At 54.8% G+C, this 19,583-nt stretch overlaps 8 protein-coding genes across 8 annotated transcripts; 4 read left to right on the plus strand and 4 right to left on the minus strand.

Annotated features, from left to right (window-relative positions):
* Window positions 1-70: 70 nt before the first annotated feature.
* On the minus strand, window positions 71-982 carry saf4 (the record flags this gene model as incomplete). Its single annotated transcript, XM_064837553.1, has 1 exon — window positions 71-982. The coding sequence occupies one exon, from the start codon at window positions 980-982 to the stop codon at window positions 71-73; it is 912 nt and encodes a 303-aa protein (XP_064694876.1).
* Window positions 983-1,370: 388 nt separating this feature from the next.
* On the minus strand, window positions 1,371-1,843 carry LTS14_004854 (uncharacterized protein; the record flags this gene model as incomplete). The annotated part of the gene is made up of 2 exons (XM_064837554.1): window positions 1,371-1,674; window positions 1,737-1,843. 2 exons carry the CDS (start codon window positions 1,841-1,843, stop codon window positions 1,371-1,373), a joined length of 411 nt encoding a protein of 136 aa, XP_064694877.1.
* Window positions 1,844-2,622: 779 nt separating this feature from the next.
* REI1 (pre-60S factor rei1) lies at window positions 2,623-4,302 on the plus strand (the record flags this gene model as incomplete). Its single annotated transcript, XM_064837555.1, has 2 exons — window positions 2,623-2,921; window positions 2,943-4,302. 2 exons carry the CDS (start codon window positions 2,623-2,625, stop codon window positions 4,300-4,302), a joined length of 1,659 nt encoding a protein of 552 aa, XP_064694878.1.
* Window positions 4,303-5,188: 886 nt separating this feature from the next.
* On the plus strand, window positions 5,189-7,234 carry LTS14_004856 (uncharacterized protein; the record flags this gene model as incomplete). The annotated part of the gene is made up of 1 exon (XM_064837556.1): window positions 5,189-7,234. One exon carries the CDS (start codon window positions 5,189-5,191, stop codon window positions 7,232-7,234), a length of 2,046 nt encoding a protein of 681 aa, XP_064694879.1.
* Window positions 7,235-8,867: 1,633 nt separating this feature from the next.
* LTS14_004857 (uncharacterized protein) lies at window positions 8,868-9,872 on the plus strand (the record flags this gene model as incomplete). Its single annotated transcript, XM_064837557.1, has 1 exon — window positions 8,868-9,872. The coding sequence occupies one exon, from the start codon at window positions 8,868-8,870 to the stop codon at window positions 9,870-9,872; it is 1,005 nt and encodes a 334-aa protein (XP_064694880.1).
* Window positions 9,873-10,444: 572 nt separating this feature from the next.
* Window positions 10,445-13,248, minus strand: KRS1_1 (lysyl-tRNA synthetase; the record flags this gene model as incomplete). The annotated part of the gene is made up of 2 exons (XM_064837558.1): window positions 10,445-13,110; window positions 13,242-13,248. The coding sequence occupies 2 exons, from the start codon at window positions 13,246-13,248 to the stop codon at window positions 10,445-10,447; spliced, it is 2,673 nt and encodes an 890-aa protein (XP_064694881.1).
* A 1,184-nt stretch (window positions 13,249-14,432) lies between these two features.
* On the plus strand, window positions 14,433-16,456 carry PLB1 (Lysophospholipase 1; the record flags this gene model as incomplete). Its single annotated transcript, XM_064837559.1, has 2 exons — window positions 14,433-14,466; window positions 14,523-16,456. The coding sequence occupies 2 exons, from the start codon at window positions 14,433-14,435 to the stop codon at window positions 16,454-16,456; spliced, it is 1,968 nt and encodes a 655-aa protein (XP_064694882.1).
* Window positions 16,457-17,184: 728 nt separating this feature from the next.
* On the minus strand, window positions 17,185-18,990 carry LTS14_004860 (uncharacterized protein; the record flags this gene model as incomplete). Its single annotated transcript, XM_064837560.1, has 1 exon — window positions 17,185-18,990. The coding sequence occupies one exon, from the start codon at window positions 18,988-18,990 to the stop codon at window positions 17,185-17,187; it is 1,806 nt and encodes a 601-aa protein (XP_064694883.1).
* Window positions 18,991-19,583: the final 593 nt, after the last annotated feature.

The following is a 19,583-nucleotide window of genomic DNA, read 5'->3' on the forward strand; positions in this document are numbered from 1 at the left end:
GATGGTGTCCCGCAACGCCATGCTAGATTGGATCCTGAAGTGCCTGATGTCATGTCATATGTCATTCAGTTCATGATCCTCCACTTCCGAATGGATCAATAGCAGCTCGTGTATTGTTCACGAGCTGACGTCGAAGCAGGTCTTTCTGATACTTCCTCTTAGCCCTCGACTTCGCCTTGACTAAAGACCTCGAACTTGGTACCGGCAGCTCGTGACGAAAGAGAGCCTTCCCAGCCGCTCCGCTGCCATCGTCTCCCCTCCCATCCTCCCCAACCCCAAAAGTGACCATCCCCGCCCTCCTCCCGTCCTCCTCACTCTCGGGCAACAACTCAATGTCCGTCCCCAACCTCTTCTTCAACGCCTCTCCCTCCTTCTCCTCCCTCTCCAGCACTTTCCTCTCCCTTCTAAACCCAGTCCTCATCCTCTTATTAGCACTCCACGGATCATCCCAATCCCTCTCCCTATTCCGATACAACTCCCGTATCCTCTTCCCATTATCCTTCTCCACCCGCTTCTCCTCCACCTTCCCCTCCAAATTCGCGAAAGCATCCTCCCGCCTCCTCTCCCGTTCTGCTTCGGTCAAGATCGGGACCCCACCTTCCTTACCCTCACCCTCTCGCACTTTATCTTCGCCGTAATCCCTCGCTTTACCGCCTGATACCACGACATAAGCCGTGTTCTTCGGATCGGTCCTCACTTCTATCGCACCTCCGCAGGTAACATGCTTGAGCGTGAAACTCCAGATGGGTGTGCTGTAATAACTCCCCACTTTCTTCTTGATCGCATTGAAGCGCACCCCCTGGCCGATGATGGCATGCGGTTTGCAAGTGGTGCACCACACAGCATAAGGTAGCTCAAAACGCACGGTCTGACTTCCATCTTTGCGAAGAGTGCCTGGAGCACGGCGGCTGTTGAGTTTGTTACCTGAGGGTCCGCCGGCTTGGTCGGGCGGTATATACCGGCCCATGTTGAAGCCTTGCATCTTTGCGGTAATATGAGGGTGCTGTCCGAACAATCATGGCTAGGATGTATTGAACGGCTGAGCGGAGAAAGAGGGCTGGTTGCATTGCGAAGTGGAAGGGCGGTGCAAGCAAGCTCGCTTACGTAAGATTGAAGATATGTCGAACAGTTATTACATTGGCACCGACGACGACTATGCAAAGGAAGAGGGAGCTTCAAGCGAGAACTCACAATGAGCACAGATACACATGAGATAGCATAGCGTACACGATGGACCAATAGCTTATACTTTCCCTAACGCCGACTTGACAGATTTGACCTGATGACCCTGACGCGATGATCGCCTCAAAATTCCTCGAGCGCACAGCAGAACAATACTCTTTGCAAGTCGCCGTAATACCAACGAGACTTCACTCTGTCACAGGAAACGCCCCCTCCGTCCCCTTCGAAGCCTTCACAATCATCCCTCTTGCCTCAAATCGCTCAGCCGTAGTCGGACTCAAAACCATATGCCCTTCGACAAAATCACAGCCATCCAGACCAGCTTCACCTTGGTAGTCGACATGGGCAGGCAGATTGATCACCTTGCCCACGAGCTGGAAGATCGCGCGGAAGGTCGGGCTGCCCTTGTGCATCTTGTCTGCTTTGAGGCTCCCACGGATGATCTCGTGGGTGTTGTGGCTGCTGTGGCGGTGCTCCTGTAGTTTGCCATGGCTATGGGTTTTGTCAGTTGCTTCGTTGTTTGGTGGCTGTGGCCGTGGCCGAGCTAGACTTACGGCTCGAGGATTGTGGTTGAGACGTAGTTGTAGCCTTTGTTCCTGACATCTTGCTCAGCTTCGGTCAGTGGGCGGGCGGGATTGTAGAAGTAGTATGCATTTGTCATGTTGATGACTTAGTAGTCACTGTATTGGGTCTGCCTTCGAAGTGAATTGCCGGAGATTGTGGTGTTGAGTGGTATGATGGAGATCGCTGTTGTACGTTGTTGCTTGTTGGAAAGCTTGAGGATACAGCAGGGTGATACCTAGCTTATATGCTCTCAGGTGCATGGGAGAACTTCATCTTCAGTATGTGAGACGGGCATGGCGGCTTGAGACACGGATGGTGCTAGACATGGACGAGACGAGAGGTGTGAAGCCATTTCCAGATCAGAACAGTTTGAAGGCCTTACCCAGATCGCTGGTTCATTTACAGGCCACATGGCTGATCTAGCACTCAAGGTCCTGTTGTTCGTTTGGTTGCGAAGTGAGGATGGTTCATGTCGGTGGCGGTGAGATGGTCTTGCTGTGGCATGAGGGAGCCCTTGAACGTGTGTGCAGCCAGCGGCGTGGACTCTCTGATAGACAAAGACTTATGTCTTGTCCGAGTGCATGGAGCAATTGTCATGGCACAAGAACCACTCCTTGATGCAAGAGAGTTGCATGCGATGGAGGAGAATGTGAAATGCATGCTGTACAGTCAGCAAAGATGGCCACTTCCACTTCGGGCCAAGCGTCGGCATAAGATTCGCCTTCGCCGGGTCAATGTGCGTCATTTTCGACATGACATGAGCATTCAGCGAAACTTCGACTGAAGATAACTAGATCACTCGACCGCAAAGTGCAAAGTAGCAACCTGCCTGTGAATAACATCTTTTCGAACACTTTACACCATAACCACTACACGATGGCGTCTCTATCACAGTCCCCACCCAACTCAGCCGGCGTAGCTGGTGGCAGCCACCCGTTCACATGCAACACGTGCCAAGTCGCATTCCGTGAGGGCAGCACACAACGAGTGCATATGACCAGCGACTGGCACCGATACAATCTCAAGCGAAGAGTAGCTTCATTGCCACCTCTCACTTCGGAGATCTTCGCGGAGAAGGTACTTGCGAATAAGGCCTCAGCAGCGGCAACAGCAGCCCGCGCCAGCTTTGAGCAGAGATGTGACGCTTGCGAGAAGACGTACTACAGTGAGGGGGCGTATGTGAACCATCTCGGTAGCCAGAAGCATAGGGTGTTGACCGTCAGGATGGCGGCGAGAGGGGGGAATGAGACGGAGAGTATGGCAGATTCGACATTCTCCCTTGGTGATCCGGTGGAGACGGCCAGTACGACGGCCAGCACAGTCACCGTCAATGCAGACGACCAGGATGCCGAAGAGGAGCTGCGAGAAGTTACAGAAGGTATCAAGCAGACTGGCCTCGAAGGACCACCAGACCCTGTCTCTGCCCGACCCTCACGACCAACACCCTCGCGGGCTGCACAATCGAGTGGCGAAGTCGAGGACACCAAGATGGAGGACGACGAACAAGAAGAGGAAGATCACAAGGCAGATCCCAAGCAGTGTCTATTCTGCAATTACAGCTCGCCAAGTTTGGATCTCAACCTCAACCACATGTCACGCCAGCACGGCTTCTTCATACCTGAGAAGGATTTCCTTGTTGATCTGCCGGGACTCATTGACTACCTGTCTGAGACGATCGAGGTCCTGCACACTTGCCTATACTGTCACAAGCAACTCCACACACCCTGGGGCATACAGACCCACATGCGCGACAGAGGACACTGCATGATCGCGTACAGTACCGAGGAAGAGCAGATGGATGTGGGCGAATACTACGACTTCAGATCGACATATTCAGACGACGAAGAAGACGAGGACGAGGCACAGACCAACGTTGGTGTAAGTCTAGGCATCAAGCGTGCCGCGAAGACAACCACCTCAGGCGAGAACGGCGAAGAAATGATCCTAGACGAAGACGAAGAAGGCTGGGAAAGCGACAGCACCCTCTCCTCCGTCCCTACCGACGAAATCACCTCCGTCCCAATCGACCACGAACACGACCACAAGTTCGCGAAACTCGACTTGCATCGCCACCACTCCCACAACGACCCTCGACCCCACAAGAACACCGATGGTTTCCACTCTCACGCTCACACAACACCCCACGCAGTCTACCACGACGACTACGAGCTCCACCTCCCCAGCGGTCGAACAGCCGGCCATCGTAGTCTACGAACCTACTACCGCCAGAATCTACGCAACTACCCCTCCGCCGAAGAACGAGCTGAACAGCGTCTTATCGAGGAGAGTCGTCACGATTCGGACGCCGATGACGAAGAGAGCGCAAGCCAAGCTACAGAGACTGAGGGCACGGACGGTGGTCGCGGCAGACAAGTGGTCAGTCGTGCGAATGGCGGTCTGGGTATGATGGGCGTGAGCGAGATTAAGAAGAGGGAGGTTAGAATCGCGGAGAAGAGGGATTTGAAGCGGGCGCAGAGGCAGCAGAATCGGTATCAGGCCGGGAATGAGAAGAGGCATAATTCTCAGAAGCATTTCCGGGATCCGTTGTTGCAGTAGTCGTTTATGGTCTCCTGCTGCAATAGCGGAAGATGCTGGGAGTTTGGGTGGGAGTAGCGTAGTAGATATTGCTGACGTTCCGGCAAGTGGAGTGGGCTGCTAATGGTGGTTCGTTTATACAAGTACTTATGTAGTTCGTAGAATGAGCCATTACATCGCTTTCAGACAATTGCAGAGGATTGCGAGTGTGTCGTACGCTTATGGCTGAAGCCTTCGGTAAGAAGCACTATTCCAAGCTTAGGTCGAAGGGTCGATCGACGCCTGCCACTGTAAGAAGCTGGGACCGGACATGTCCTCGTTTTTCTATCAAGGAGGGATTCCTAAGCGATGACTTAGTTCATCCATCGGAGGCGTGGCAGGCTGAATTATCGAATCGGTCACAATCGGCGAGATTCGCTGATAATAGCCTGCATGGAAGAGGCTGGGAACGTGACCACTTGCTGAACGGCACGTAGCGCCATCAATGACCTGTTACCAAGCCATCAAGTGGCACGTTGGCGCTATGTCAGTCAGATGATAGCCTGAATTTACTGCTGGCACCAGTGATTAGCAGTAGTAGAACAGCTGTCAGCCATCCTCACAGTGTTGGAATAGAAGTGCATTCACTAAAGTGATTAATGATTCTGTTACTGGCTGCTCTGGTGAAGAGAAGCCACAACGGGCGTTCGACGGCTGACGGGAAGGTCCGTCAGTGGCTGCTCAACTTCGGTCCACCGCAGTCAAGGCATCAAGCTTCCTGCCCTGCAGCAATCACCTCAGGTCTGACCTTCGCCGCCGGATACACTTCTTCTTCCCAACCAGGTCCTGACATAAACCTGCACATTTACCTTATTTTCTTATTCACGCAAATCGCCAAAGGAGCTTGTTTGACTTTGCTACAGCCAAGATGGCAGATCTTACTGGCCTCGAACAGCAACGCCAAGCACTGGAGGAGAGTTTACAGAAGCTTCGCCAGAGTCTCAAACACTGGCAAACGTTCGAGGCAGAGTACGAGGGTCTGAAGGAGGAACTTGAAGCTGCTGAACCTCCTGTCGATGCGGATGCTCTCACGAAAATTGCCAAGACTTATGACGGCCGGCTGGTCGACGAGGAAGTTGTGCGGGAGTTGTCTGGGCTTGACAAGGGTCCAGTCCGCACGGCGCCACAGATCATTCGCGACATAGAGCGTCGACAGGAGTATGTACAGAAGAATATTGAGACTCTTCAGCGCCGGTTTTTTGCAGATGAATCGCAACTGGAGACATTCGACTTTGCCGCCACTCGAGATGCTGAGACTGGATTGCCACTCACCGAAATTGAGGAGGAACTGGATGATGACGACAATGTCATCTCGAGTCGAGTCCATCAGCCAGAGGAGTCGCAGTCTAACCTTGTGGACAGCTTGAGAAAAGCAGGTCTCACGAGCGCCGACTTGGGCGAGGCATACAAGATCCAGACGCCACTGAAGTCTGCTATCACGAATGCCATTCCGCCAATCCCGAGCACGCCTGCTGTAATAGCAGCCGATAATCGCATACAATTCACACCTGACATCCCATCCACGGAAGATTCTACCATGGACCCTGACGAGAACGAGCGGCCTCCGATTCGCAAAAAGTCTGTATCCTTCTCAGCGGACACGAAGAAGGCGCCCGAAATGGTGCGCCTTGACTCGGATGATGGCAAGAAATCTGTATCATTTGCAGAAAAAGTCGCCGTTGCTCCAGCGGCACCACTACCTGATCCTCGTACTGTTCAGTTCTCGCCACAAGTAGAGGAGATTCCAGTTCAACCACTTGGGCCACCATCCCCATCTGCAGTCACACCCACGCAGGCCGGTGCAAGTGATCCTGAGAAGCAAAAAGAGTTGAGGGCTTCATTCAAGCCTGGTGACAGGGTCAAGATGCTGGGGGATGATGATGAAGTGGTCGAAGAGGAAATCGTCATGCCGGAGAACGAGACTGAAGATGATGCAAAGCTGCGACGTGAAATGCTGGACTATCACCTTCACGAGGTCGGGCACATCGTAGCGCAGATGGACCTTGACGACAACGACTACTACAATGATGATGACGACGAAGAGGATGACACAAGCTCGCACTTTACAGGCTCTACGCGGATGGAAGACGAAGACACGCCATACACGAGCAATCACTCGGACGAGGAAGACGAAGATGAGCACGGCAGAAGCAAAAGTAAAGTCGTCACAGACGACTATCGCAAACAGATGCTCGAGATGCAGGACCGCTTGATTGGCAACCTAGGTCCGGCGCCGGAAGAGCCCGAGATTGCTGATCTGGACGACGAGATCAACCCAAAGGACGTTCGCAAGCTTGTGATCCGAGACAAGCGCAATTCGGTATCGTCGGCAAGCTCAGAAAACGACGAGAAGAAGATCTCGGGCAAGAAGCGGGTGAGTTTCGCTGAAGAGCTGGATGTAGCTCAGCCTGGCTCTCCACCTCTCAAGGCTCGGAAGCAGGTCGAGGGGCAGGCTGTCTCTCCTCTAGCAGATGGCGTTCCCGAACGCAAGCAAGGTGGCGCTGATATAGAAATGATCGAAGCAAAGTCAGCCAATACCTCTCGCTTCATGCAAAGTGGCGACCTACCAGCTACACAATCAGCACCAGGTTCGAGCGCCCTTGATGCGAATCTGGGCGACCACAATGATTCTCCTATGGGTCCGGCAGGGCGCACTCTAGCCGATACGCTCGTTGAGCGTCAGCCGACGTCTGGCAAGACCACACAAGCGCCTTCGGAGGACGACATGGATCCCATCACGGAGCGTCGTCAACTGGCAGCCGAGTATTATCGTCGACGTAATGAGATGGTGAGGCAGCAGGGAGGGTTCAAAGTTGATCCAGACGAGGAGGAGGAATTTGGTGAGTTGATGGAGGAGAGGGATGGTAAGATCAAGAAAGTCAGTCGATTTAGGGCTGCTAGGTTGAAAGGGTAGGAGACCGTCGTGTCAGTCAAGCTGGACCATTGGAGGCCGTCTCAAGGTCTCCAGTATGATTTGCTGGATATCCCTTAGACGTGAGATAGATCAATCAATCAAAGCTCCCATATACGACCCACATCTGCCATTGATACAAAGCCATGATCCTTCCCTCATATATGCTCCTCCGACAGATCGTCAAAGGGCCTCGCTAATCTTCTCTAGTATAAGGAAGCGAGAGTGTGCTCAAAAGGTCCTGGCGGAGTCGATGCGCGTGACCTATTAACCATTGGCTTATTTTGCATCTAGATAGGGGTTTAAGGCGGCGACGACATAGGCTGAGCTACAGTCCGCCGGCGAGACACCTCAAGCAACCAGAGATACGATCTACCCTAACCTCGCCATTATGTGTCAAAGGAGGTCGGAGGTGGCCTAGAGCGTCTCAATAGAATAGAGGTCGTCGAAATAGACAGAACTACATGTTAGTCGCTAGGTCGGCGGCGACATGGACTAAGCTAGAGGCGACTAGCGAGGCCCTTTGAGCGGGTCGGATCAAAGACTATACAGAGCTCTCTACGTTATATTAGAGAACGTCGGAGGCAGGCTATACCTTGTTCGATCAGCTTTCTGGCGTGAAAGTGTACAGATGGGTGTAGAACTTGGAAGCCCAGTTAATTACCTTCTAGTGACCCTATGACGTCCTCCGTAGGAGAGAAGACTGAAAACATTGAAAGAGATTAGAAGTAGTCGAAAAGCCTCTAAAAAGGCGTGGTTGAGGTGCTACAGGAAAGATCACGATATTGATTATTAGGCATGGTGTTGTACAGCACCTAGCAACCTCATATATTAGCATCAACCCACCCGCTGAGCTTCTTCGACAGGGGCGAAAGATATCACATCCCCAAGAGCACAGAGGTGCTTAGGGAACGTTGTTAGAGGTGTGGTTGCGGTGTTATCGAACAATCGACATTTGGGGTTTTGGCTTGGTAGTGTGTCTTGCAACCACACATATCAAATCCGATTGACCCGTTGAGCTCCTCTCAAGCACTGTGTAGAACGATAGACCTAGAGTTATCTACGGCCTCTCGCTGGACCTCGCCGGGGATTATGTTCTTCCTCCGAGGTTGTCTTTATGTTTAGGGGGTTGGATTAGTATTAGAGGCGGTGCCGACGTAGAGCGAGTTCTACAAGTCCGCCGAGCCCCTACTAAAGGGCACGTAAGAAATTGTATCTCCAAGTGCTCGGAGCTCCTCAAAGGATGTCGCAGGAGGCGTATTCGTTATATGATCAAAATCCCAGGTAGGACATATCTCAATTTGTGTGGGCGGTGGTTTTATCATATCGCATATCTTTTTTTCCTTAGTTCCGCCGAGCTCCTTCGAGGGACAGAGGAACGTATATACGAAGAAGGCCTCCGAGACGCTCGAAGGAGGTCGCAGGAGGAGCGGTAGTAGCTTAGTCAAGCGTAGGAGACGTATGATGAACTTTTGTAAGCAGCGTTATCGAATGCCGAATAGATTGTGTTCTATAGTCCCGCCGAGCTCCTTTAGGACCAGACGACAGTATACTGTACCGTCTAATGAATGGACCCCGTTCTTCTCGTTCGCTAGACCTACAGGCCATATACTCCGGCTCCACAGCGACCTTGACAATGGATCCGAAACGACCGTTCAACATTACCGCCGGCTTGGAGTACATTCGCATCCACCCTCAAGGACCAGAAGTCACGAATAAAAATCCTTTCCTCGGCGTGACGGACATGGAATACTTGGCCGCGGGACTAGTACTAGATGCACAGAGTCGGACTCTTCAGACCTTGACGCCTTATATCACGGCAATCACTTTAGTGTTCCTGGGTGCGATCCTAGCGCGGCGTGTCACGAGGAAAGAACGGCACCGCATCCAAGACCTTGTCATCTACGGCTTATGTCTTCGACTCCTGTGGACAGACCAGGTCCTACCGGTCTTGCTTGCCTCGAACGCAGCGTTGGGTGTCTTGACGTGGATCATGCTGCCGACGCCTTCCAACAGCAAGGACTTACCAGCTCACGAGGCGTTCATGCTTAATATCATGACCACGCCGCCCGCTACACGACCGCAAGACGACACCGAGATAGAAGCAGACCGCTGCATCATGTGCTGGGAAGACAATTCCGACACTCTCCTCGCCTGCCTACCATGCCAGCACTTCGCATGCACGATCTGTCTAGGTCTCCTCCACAATCAGAACAACTCCACCTGTCCCCTCTGTTCTCTTCCACTCTGGCGCAAACACAACCAGACCCTGAATCTCAATCTCCAAAAGCTCCGCACAGCCAGCTACACCATCACCATCCTACAATTCCTAGTCTCCGGTGTCTACAATGTCCGGCAACAGGACTACTACAAGGCGATGTGGCATATACCCGTCCTCCTCGCTTCGACGATAATACCATTGGCGCACATAATCTTCACGGTCAAACGGGATGGGGAGGACTGGTGGTGGGAGCCGAAACGCAAAGGTATAAGCTGGGAAAGGGTGGTCCCAGCGGCCCTGATGCTGGCAAAGTGGTATGAGATTTGGAATTCAAACTTGGGTGATATTGGGGACGAGTTCACCGTTACTATCACGCCCTCATCGAATCCATCCGTCAGTGCTCCGGAGCTGGGAGGATAGACGATAGCGGAGAGTAATTGCAGATGGCAACGATGAATGGAGAAAAGCTCTGCGCACTTCCTTGTGCCGTGCTAAAGTAACGTGCCCGACTACTTATGCGGAAAAGCGTGCTGAGAACAGCCAGACCCAGACGAGGTGTACCACCACAATCAAAAGAAATGTACAGTCCATGCGCAAACACAATCGATACATGTTGCCTCCCACCCTTGCTCCGCCTACACGCAAAGCCATGCAAGCTCTCAAAGCACAATCACACTTCGCAGCCCGGCCCGCACCGCTCACTCATTCATGGATAGACCTTGTCCTCAAACCTTGAGCCCCCCTTCCTCACCCGGCCTCCAACCTCCTTTCTCCACTCTCACATCTTCCGACTTTCTCCACATGAACATAAGCCCAATCAATCCTCTCCACGTCCCCGGCCGATACAACCGCGTGCTCTCCCTCCACCTCCTCATCAAACAAACCACCCTGGCCCTATTCCCTCCCCCACCCCAATCTTCTCCCCAACCTCCCCCTCCCTCCAACCACTCCCCCTCCCTCCGCACCCACATTCCCCCCGTCTCAAGCACCCCTTAACCCCCCGCCCCCAACTTCCTCCCCAACGCCTCCAAATCCGTGCGCACCCCAACATCCTCCTCAAGCACAATCCTCAAATTCCTCAACTTATCCTCATCGATCCCCGGCTGCGCGGCCAAAATCTGCTGGGCCGTGGGATCCCATTGGCGCGGACCTAAGATCTCTGCGATCATTGGGTTGGGGTGGGGATGATGTTGTGGTTGGGCGGCTTGGTCGTAGGGGTTCGGCGGGAATGCTGCTGAGGCTGCTGGGGCTGAGGCGTTGGAGGGTTGGCGGGGGACGCCGTAGCCGGCTAGTGGTTGCTGATGCTGCTGCTGCTGATGAGCGCTAGGGGAGAAAGTAGGGGCGCCCTGATTTAGCGGCGAGCCAGCTGGTCCCGGCATCCCAGCCCTCATATGCTGCGGCAGATACTGCTGCTGCCCATTGCCATTGCCATTGCCATTGCCATTGCCATTGCCATTGCCATTGCCATTCCCATTCGCGCCACCCAGACCCTGCTGTCCCGAAACCTCACCCCCCGCCCCATCAACCTGCACCCCCGCAACCCCACCACCACCACCAGCAACAGGAGTCCCCGCCCCCCTCACCACAACAAAACAAGCCAACAACAACCTCTCCTCCACCGGCACCCTCAACGAACAAAACTCCAACAACCCCACATGCTCCGGCAATTTCCCCCCCTTCTCAACAGGCACAACATACAAATCCCTGACCCACCCCCCCAACCCCTCCCGTCCCACAACGGCATACCGACCCCTCCCGTAAAAATACTCCCACACCCTCCCAAACCCCTCCAGATCCCCCTCCCCATAAGGCGTCAGCGCCAGGACCGAAACGTCCGAGTTCTGACTCCATTGCAGACCGCAGAGGTATTCCTCCGCTTTGGCTACGGCGAGGCGGCCGTCGATCGTGAGGGTAGGGGGGAGAAGGGCGGACCAGGGGGATGTGGGGGTCATGTCGCGACCTGCGATCCAGCGGGCGGAGACGGTGGGGTGGCCTTCGCCGGCGTGGGCGAGGGTGCCGCGCCAGACGATGGAGGAGTCGGATGGGTTGGGTTGGGGTTCGTAGGATGAGTCTTCCTCGTCATCGTCGTCGTCGTCTTGGAGGAGGCGGTCGATGTCGGCGTCTTCTTTGGCGCCGGTGTCGGGTTGTTGCGGGGGGTTGGCTTGGATGGAGCTGCGGCGACGGGGGGGCATTTGCATTGGTCTTGCACTCGCGCTGCCGGTCGTGGGCGATTGACCGGTCCCCGCCGTCTTCTGCCAGATGTTGTTCATGTCGAATTGCTGCTGGCTGGAAGTTCTCCTATCAGCGCTTAGCCCAGCGGGAACAGCAGCAGCAGTAGTAGGAGCAGGTCTTCTGAAATCTCCCTGAGTAGGCGAGCCCGCCCTATCAACATTCGCACCAGCCGTCGGACTCCCCGCCCCACCTTCATCCACACTAGCGCGTTCACGCACCGGTTGCGCACTAACACTCAACTCACTCTCCTTCAGCCGATCATCCTCGATCCTCTCGATCCCCTTATGATCCTGTCTATACCGCGGCCCATCGGCCTCGACCAGCACAGCCTGCCGATCAGACTCCTCCTTCATGAGTTTCATCTCACGCTGCAGCTCCTCGGACGCCATATCTTTGCTCTCCATCGTGGCCAGATCGCTAGCCCGAAGTGAGCCGTCGAGGAGGCGCTCGATCAGCATCTTGTTCCGCTTGAGGTTGGCGTTGAGGCTGCGGAATTGCTGCGCGTACTCTTTCTTTTGTGTGCCTTCGTAGACTTGGAACATTTCGTACTCGATCAGGCCGGCAAGTCGCTCGCTTAATGATTTCGGCGTGTGGCCGTCTGGGATGCGGAAGCCGGATTTGGCGCGGTCTTGGACGTCCTCGTAGATGGTCTTGCTGAGCGCCTGCGCGATCCTCTTACGGTCCGTGGGCAAGTCGTCGATTTCGATGACTGCAGTGTCCGGGTCCAGAGCAATTTTACTCGGAGCCTGAGATGATTTGCGACGCTTGTCTGGGCGAGTCACCGGGGTTGAAGGCTCAGACCGAGCAGCGGTCTCCTGCTCCACCTTCACACTCTCACGCTTCCTCTTGTTTCCACCCTCCTCAGCAGCGCTCTGCTCCGCACTCCCATTCGCCTCCTCGGCTTGCGGAACAACACCCTCCTTCCTAAGCCACGGCGGCCGACCATTCTCATTGCCCTTCCCCTTACTCTTCCTCCGATTCGCGCTCATCTTCTTCCACGCCTTCCACTCCTTCGTCCGCGTCTCCCATATCTTCTCCCCCCTGTCCAAAGCCTCAAGCGTCTCGGCATGCTCTACAGGCCGACACTCCTCACAAAAGTAATGCTCCGGGACTTCGTCTTCATCCTCTGGCATCCCCATGCAGACATTGTGCTGCCAGGCCATGCAAGCTTCGCAGCCGATAAATGCCCGCTTGTCCTCTGGGTTGTCGTCGCGGCAGATACAGCGGATTTCGCCGTCGTCCTCGCCCTCCTCCTCGCCGCCATCCTCGCCGTCGTCATCGTCGGGTGCCTGCTCTTGCTTCTTCTTGCCCTTGGACTTGGCGCCGCCTTTGAGGCGTTTCTGCTGGGGTCGTGGTGCGGGTGCGGGTGAGGTGGAGGCTTTGGTGTGCTGGCCCTTGGTCGCACGCACCGATCGCCGCGGCTCTTCTGTGATGTATGTTAGCACATGTCGTCCGAGTCCGAGTACACACACGCACGTCTGCCGCACTCCCACGTGTATGGTGGGGACGTGGAACAGAAGGCGACGGGTTGTGGATATATATATGGAATCAGCTTACCTGACATGATTCGGGTGGTGCTCGAGCTTCCGCCCTCTGCTGCCTGCAACGCGGGTGTGGCAGTGATGGTGCTAAGATGGGTGCGAGACACGATATACGGTCAAGATGTCACACTGATCTATGGCTATACGACGAGGCTCACACAACGCGTCCTGTTTGAACACGTTTGCAGAGTCTAACAATCAATAACCCCCCCACACTTCGTCTCCGCCACCGTCTCCGACAGCGCGCCGCTCGCCGCTCGCCGCTCGCCGCTACCGCTTCGTGTCCCTCAGGACGTACTAAGGTAGTGGTGGTGGTGGTGGTGGTGGTGGTGGCTGCTTTCCGCGTTGCAGACACCAGCAATCCCGCTCGCACACAATGGCTCGGAGGGAAATATTTTAGTCCGTTGCCTTTGGGAGATGTGGGAGTGCGCAATATGTGATGTGATGTCCAACCCGATTGGAGCCTGTGTGTCTTGTGGATGTTGCGCGACACAAGTACAGTCACTGAGATTGGTGATGTGATGGAATAGAGATGTGTCAAAGTATGTGTCGTGGAGGAGATTGCGACGCAAAGAAGGTGGAGCCGTGGCAAACGCTAAGCTGATTACGAAGCAGTGCTACTGTGCACGTGATGGGATGGCAGCCACGTGACTCGTCTCGGCCCGGACGCCCGCCACCATCACGGCTCAGCGGCAGCCGCGTCGATGTCGATCAATGTGATCGTACCTGATTTATACAGTATGCAGTAGTATGTACTGTATACAGTAGTGTTGCGTGCTTCTTCGCAGTAATGCTTATCCGCATGTTGGTACAGGGTATGGCTATCACATTGAAGGCAAGGAACTTCTCTCCTCACCCCTCATTATTATTATCCGCATGCTTCGACGTCAACGGTGGCAACTCGAACATCCTCCGCGGCGCATAGTCAAGATTGAACGCGACGCGCAAGATCAAGGTTTATGCAAAAAACGTCACCAGAGCCTCTTCTTCCCTTGCCGCCTCTCTGTTTACTGTGCTTCTCTCGGATGCTAGCGGAGTCTTGGTAGGTGGCTCTGTCTTTTGGTGCTTACACATGTAGGTCATATAGGTGCCTGTATGGCCATGTAACATCTCCTGTGTCTCTCGGGCACCTCTGATATCTATCTCGCACACACACATATTCGTTTCCCCAGGCAGCAATATGAGGTTGAATACTTACAATACCGCCATGGCGGCAACGGGGTTGGTTGCAGCTGTGGATGGTAAGTCTTGCAGATCCATCAAATATGCTGAGCTTAGCTAATATATATGTGTGCAGCTCGAGTAGTCACCCCATACGATCCCCAACTCGCCAGCAGTCTCGCCAAAAGCATCATCGCACGCGCCTTACCAGCCAACGCACCTAATGGCTACGTACCGCAGGTCAACGACTGTCCTTCGAACAAGCCGACGGTGAGGAGTGCCAATGGACTATCAACAGAGGAGACATCATGGCTACCGAAACGGAGGAATGCGACACTCGACCCGATGAAGGATTTACTGAGTCGCATGAACATTACTGGTCTGGACACGACGGCGTACATCAACAGTCATAGCAATAATGCGAGTGCCCTGCCGAATATTGGTATCGCGGCTTCGGGTGGTGGATACCGGGCGATGTTGAATGGTGCTGGTGTTTTAGAGGCATTCGACAGCCGGACGAGCAATGCGACGAGTGCTGGCCAATTAGGAGGTTTGCTGCAGTCTGCCACCTATATTTCCGGACTATCTGGCGGCAGCTGGCTGGTGGGATCTCTATACACAAACAACTTCACCTCAATCGATCAGATCCTCGCCACCAACACGCCAGCTTCTGACTCAGGCTCGTTGTGGCAACTCGGCAACTCCATCTTCGAGGGTCCAGCGACTGGCGGCGTCCAGCTACTCGATAGTATAGGCTATTATTCCGAGCTACAGAACGCCGTAAGCAACAAAGCCGACGCCAACTTCGACACAACCATCACCGACTACTGGGGACGTGCACTCTCCTACCAGCTCGTCAACGCCACCGATGGCGGACCAGCCTTCACCTGGTCCTCTCTCGCCAACCAGGACTGGTTCACAAGCGGCACCGCACCATTCCCCATCATCGTCGCGGACGGCAGGAAACCCGGCGAAACCCTCGTATCAACCAACACCACCATCTTCGACTTCAACCCCTTCGAATTCGGCTCCTGGGATCCCACCGTCTACGGCTTCATCCCGATGCAATACGTCGGCACCAACTTCACCGCCGGCTCCCCCACAACCGCCCAATGCGTCACGGGCTTCGACAACGTCGGCTTCGTCATGGGCACCTCCAGCACCCTCTTCAACGCCGGCCTGACAACAATCAACGGCACCAACACGACCGGCCTCTTCAACACCGCCCTGCAAGACGGCATCGAAGCCGTGCTCGGCCGCATCGGCAAAGCCGACGACGATATAGCAGATTACCCCAACCCCTTCTACGGCTGGCACAACGCCACGAACCCTTACGCCGTGTCCGAACAACTCACCTTGGTAGACGGCGGCGAGGACAACCAGAATATCCCCCTGCACCCCTTAATCCAACCCTACCGCCACCTCGACGTCATCTTCGCCATCGATTCCAGCGCCGACACCAATACCACCTACCCGGGCCCGACCTCCGCGACCGGCTGGCCGGATGGCGCTTCCTTGGTGGCAACCTACCAACGCAGTCTCAACGCCACCCTGGAAAACGGGACCTCCTTCCCCTCGATCCCGGGCATCGACACCTTCATGAACCGCGGCCTGAACAACCGCCCCACCTTCTTCGGCTGCGACGCTGCCAATCAAACGGGTCCGAGTCCCATCATCGTCTACCTCCCCAACGCCCCTTACGTCTACAACTCCAACGTCTCGACCTTCGACCTGCAATTCAACGACACGGAACGCAACGCCATCGTACTCAACGGCTACAACGGCGCAACGCAGGGGAATGGGACGTTGGATAGTCAGTGGGGGGCTTGTGTGGGTTGTGCGATTTTGTCGAGGAGTTTGGAGAGGACGGGGACCCCGGTGCCGGAGGTGTGTAATTTTTGTTTTCAGAAGTATTGTTGGGATGGCGTGGTTAATGCTACGGCGCCCGGGCCGTACGTGCCCAAGATGAAATTGACGGAGGTCAAGGTTTCGTCGAGCGGGGCCGGAAGAGTTGGAGTTTCGGGTGTGGCGGCTTTGGCCGGGGTGGTGGTTGGGTGGACGCTGTTGTAGATTATCTTTGTTTTTGGGACGTGAGGGGGGGTTTTTTTTGTTGAGGGGGGGGGGGGGGGTTGTACAGTGGAATGATGATGATAAAAGCGGGACAGGGCTTCGAATTGTCGTTCTTTGCATAGCGTGGGTGGGTTGGAAATCTTGGACCTGACTGTTAACGTCCTCGTCAAAACGGAAACAGCAGCGTTCCGCGAGCAAATATGTTTCCAACTGTTCGAATCTCTGTTATGTACAATGGCACAACCTTCCACGTTTCCTCGTTTCCTTCCGCATAACTCCTCTCGCTACCGCTCACCCCCAGACGATCATGGATTGTACGCCTCTCCCTCACCAACCCTACCACCGGCCCATCACTAACCTCACGCAAGGCGGAAGCCCACAGCGGCAGACTCCAGCAACCACCAATCTAGATCACCAATGCATCCAGGTCCAGCACTCGCCGCCCCAAAAAGCAGCCCAAAAGTAGTGTAGTAGAGGACTTTGACCCGCTGCACAATAATTGTGGCGGGGCGAGATACGACAGGACGTTCCCGAAAACCACGGAGAAGCGACGACGTAGGAGACTCTATGGTTTTATTGCGATTATCACCTAAAATCGTGACCGTAACACAATGCCAGCGCCATGCCAATCCCAATATCATCCAAGGAGGCAACCAACCATTCCCAGGCCAAAAATCCCCAAACGCCCTGCTCAAACGCATCACAATCTCATACCCCCAAAAAACAGTCTAAGAGTTAAGAAACTTCGTCTTCATCCACTCACTAGTCCCCACCCCAAGATTCAACCCATTCCGCGCCCACCACCTACGGACCGCCAAACCCCGCTCCCCCTCATGCCCATCCTCCAACGCCTCCTCAACATCACAAGTCTTGTATTCCACCTTCAACCCACTCTTCTTCCACCACTCCAACACATCCACACTTCCCATCTTGGTCGCCCCGACCAAAACCTGATTGTCGAAGATGACTTTACTCCCCTTGTGTTCGTGCCAGAGCTGCAGGACTTCCACGTGGCCGTGCGTGGAGGCGAGTTTGGCCACGGTGTCTTCGTGCGGGAAGGAGATGCCGGAGTGCAGCCACCAGCGGACCACGGCCGTTTGTCCGCTTTGGGAGGCGAAGCAGATGCTCTTGCCGGGTTTCAGCCGGATCTTGCTCGAGTCGACGACGGAGGCGGTCGTGTCGTCTACGGTCGTGGATTGCGATTTCCACCACTCCAGGACTTCGACGTGGCCTTGGCTGCTCGCTTGCTCGAGAGCGGCTTCGGTGAATTTGAGCGGGAGGCCGGAATGCTGCCACCATTCTAACACGTTCACGAACCCGGCCCGAGACGCTCCGTCCAGTGCTTCGGGGTTGTATTCTTTCGTCAAGAAACTCGGCGACGTGCGCCAGAACTCGAGAATCTCCGTCCGGCCAAACACACTGCTCGCTTTGTCGGGCAGGAAGGTATGGCCGAAGGTCGCCCAGAAGAGATCTTTGTGGTTCGCTTCGAGGTGCGCAAGCAAGGGGGTCATGGCGAAGCGCATGATGAGTTTGATGCAGAGTTTGCTGAGCCAGCGGGGCACACTATGCGTGGCGATGAAGTGTTTGACGTCGGCTAGATTGCCTCGGAGGATGGTGAGCTCGAGGGCTTCCATGTAGTTTCGTGGGCCCTGGCGCGCGGTGTGCGAGGTCCAGTCTGCGGGTGGGGGGAGGTTGGTGTAGATGTGCAGGGTCTGCGCTAGCTCCCAGTCGCCGGTGAAGTCGAAGATGATGGTCCAGAGTTCGGGTGGGAGTAGACAGTTTGGCGTTTCCATCACGCCCGTGCGAGCGGAGGTGATCATGATCCTTGATGCTGGGGAGACGTCCAGTCCTTGCCCGATGTTCATGAGATCAACTTGATTCCTGACCGCGTCCACCAGGTCCTCAGTAGGTGCATCCCAGGTATCCAGCTTCTTCTTGTCACCCTCGAAACTCCACAGGATCGGCTCCAGCACTTGTATCCAATTCCATTTCCGCCTGATCTTCGTGATCTGCTTCTTCGTCATAGGGTTCTCCCACATCAGATGGCTCATGCCCGGCACCAGCAGTACTTTCTTGCTAACATTCCAACTCCGCATGATCTCCAATAGTAGGTTGTCAGTATGGCCGTGCAGCATCTTGGCCAGCGTATTCGCATCCATAGGTCCCAGCACAAGCAGGTTAGCCCATTCGCACAGATCGGCTGCTTCCTGTTCCACACTCTGCGTATTGACGGGTCCGTTGCGAGCGGTGTTCTGTAAGGCCAGAGAGTGTGTCGAGGCGCGTATGAGGTCCGCACCCGTAAAGTCCACGTCTATGATGGTGCGGAGGCGGACATCTGGCAGACGCGCCAGGCGCGGCAGCAGGTCGTCGATGATCTTGGCATCAATGCAGCCGGTGGAAGCGAATAGTACGTTGAGATCTGGCGTCCGGCCCTCACCATCAAAGTCGGGTACTGCGACGCAAAGAGGCCTGCTGCTGTTTCGTGGGCCAACTGCTCTTCTCGCTAGCAGCTTTTGCCGAGTGTCTGAGGCCATCAACGACAGCTGTGGAGGTTATGCGATGGCGTGAATGCAGCTCGTGCATATACTTGGCCGGTAGTATTATGTTATACAGGAGTGGAGTAGGTGCGCAGTAGGTGCGCATACAGAGTGAAGAACGGACAGCCGCTTTGTGTGGTGGTGGAGGACTGGTGCTTCTCGCCTCTTCTTTGCCGCATAGTACTGTAGGTGGTGACGCACCAATTACAAGATGGCTGATGGGGCACGTTCACTAGTGCGCATGTGCGATGCGATACTGTACAGTTGTATATGGCTCTCGGATTGCTGCTTCCACTGGATGTTTATGCGACGACATGGATGAGTGTGGACTGCAGAGCGTCTTCAATAACAATACAGGCTGACCTCTTGTCAAAGACGCAAGACCCAAAACTCATGCACGAATGGGATCGAACAGCTTCGGGGGTGACTCCGTTTTCCACTTGCATTAGCCTCATGTCTGTTTGCATTATTATTATTCGATGCCGTCGTTGTGACACGCGTGACTCGCCTGGCAAAGATCCGCCTCGAGCCATCGACGATTGAGCCATACCCCAGTTCAAACTGCAGACCCCCTTCATTATTCCGACGGG

This window comes from Recurvomyces mirabilis (assembly GCF_035927965.1).
Source record: "Recurvomyces mirabilis strain CCFEE 5264 chromosome Unknown scaffold_11, whole genome shotgun sequence".
In the NCBI taxonomy this organism is placed as follows: domain Eukaryota; kingdom Fungi; phylum Ascomycota; class Dothideomycetes; order Mycosphaerellales; family Teratosphaeriaceae; genus Recurvomyces; species Recurvomyces mirabilis.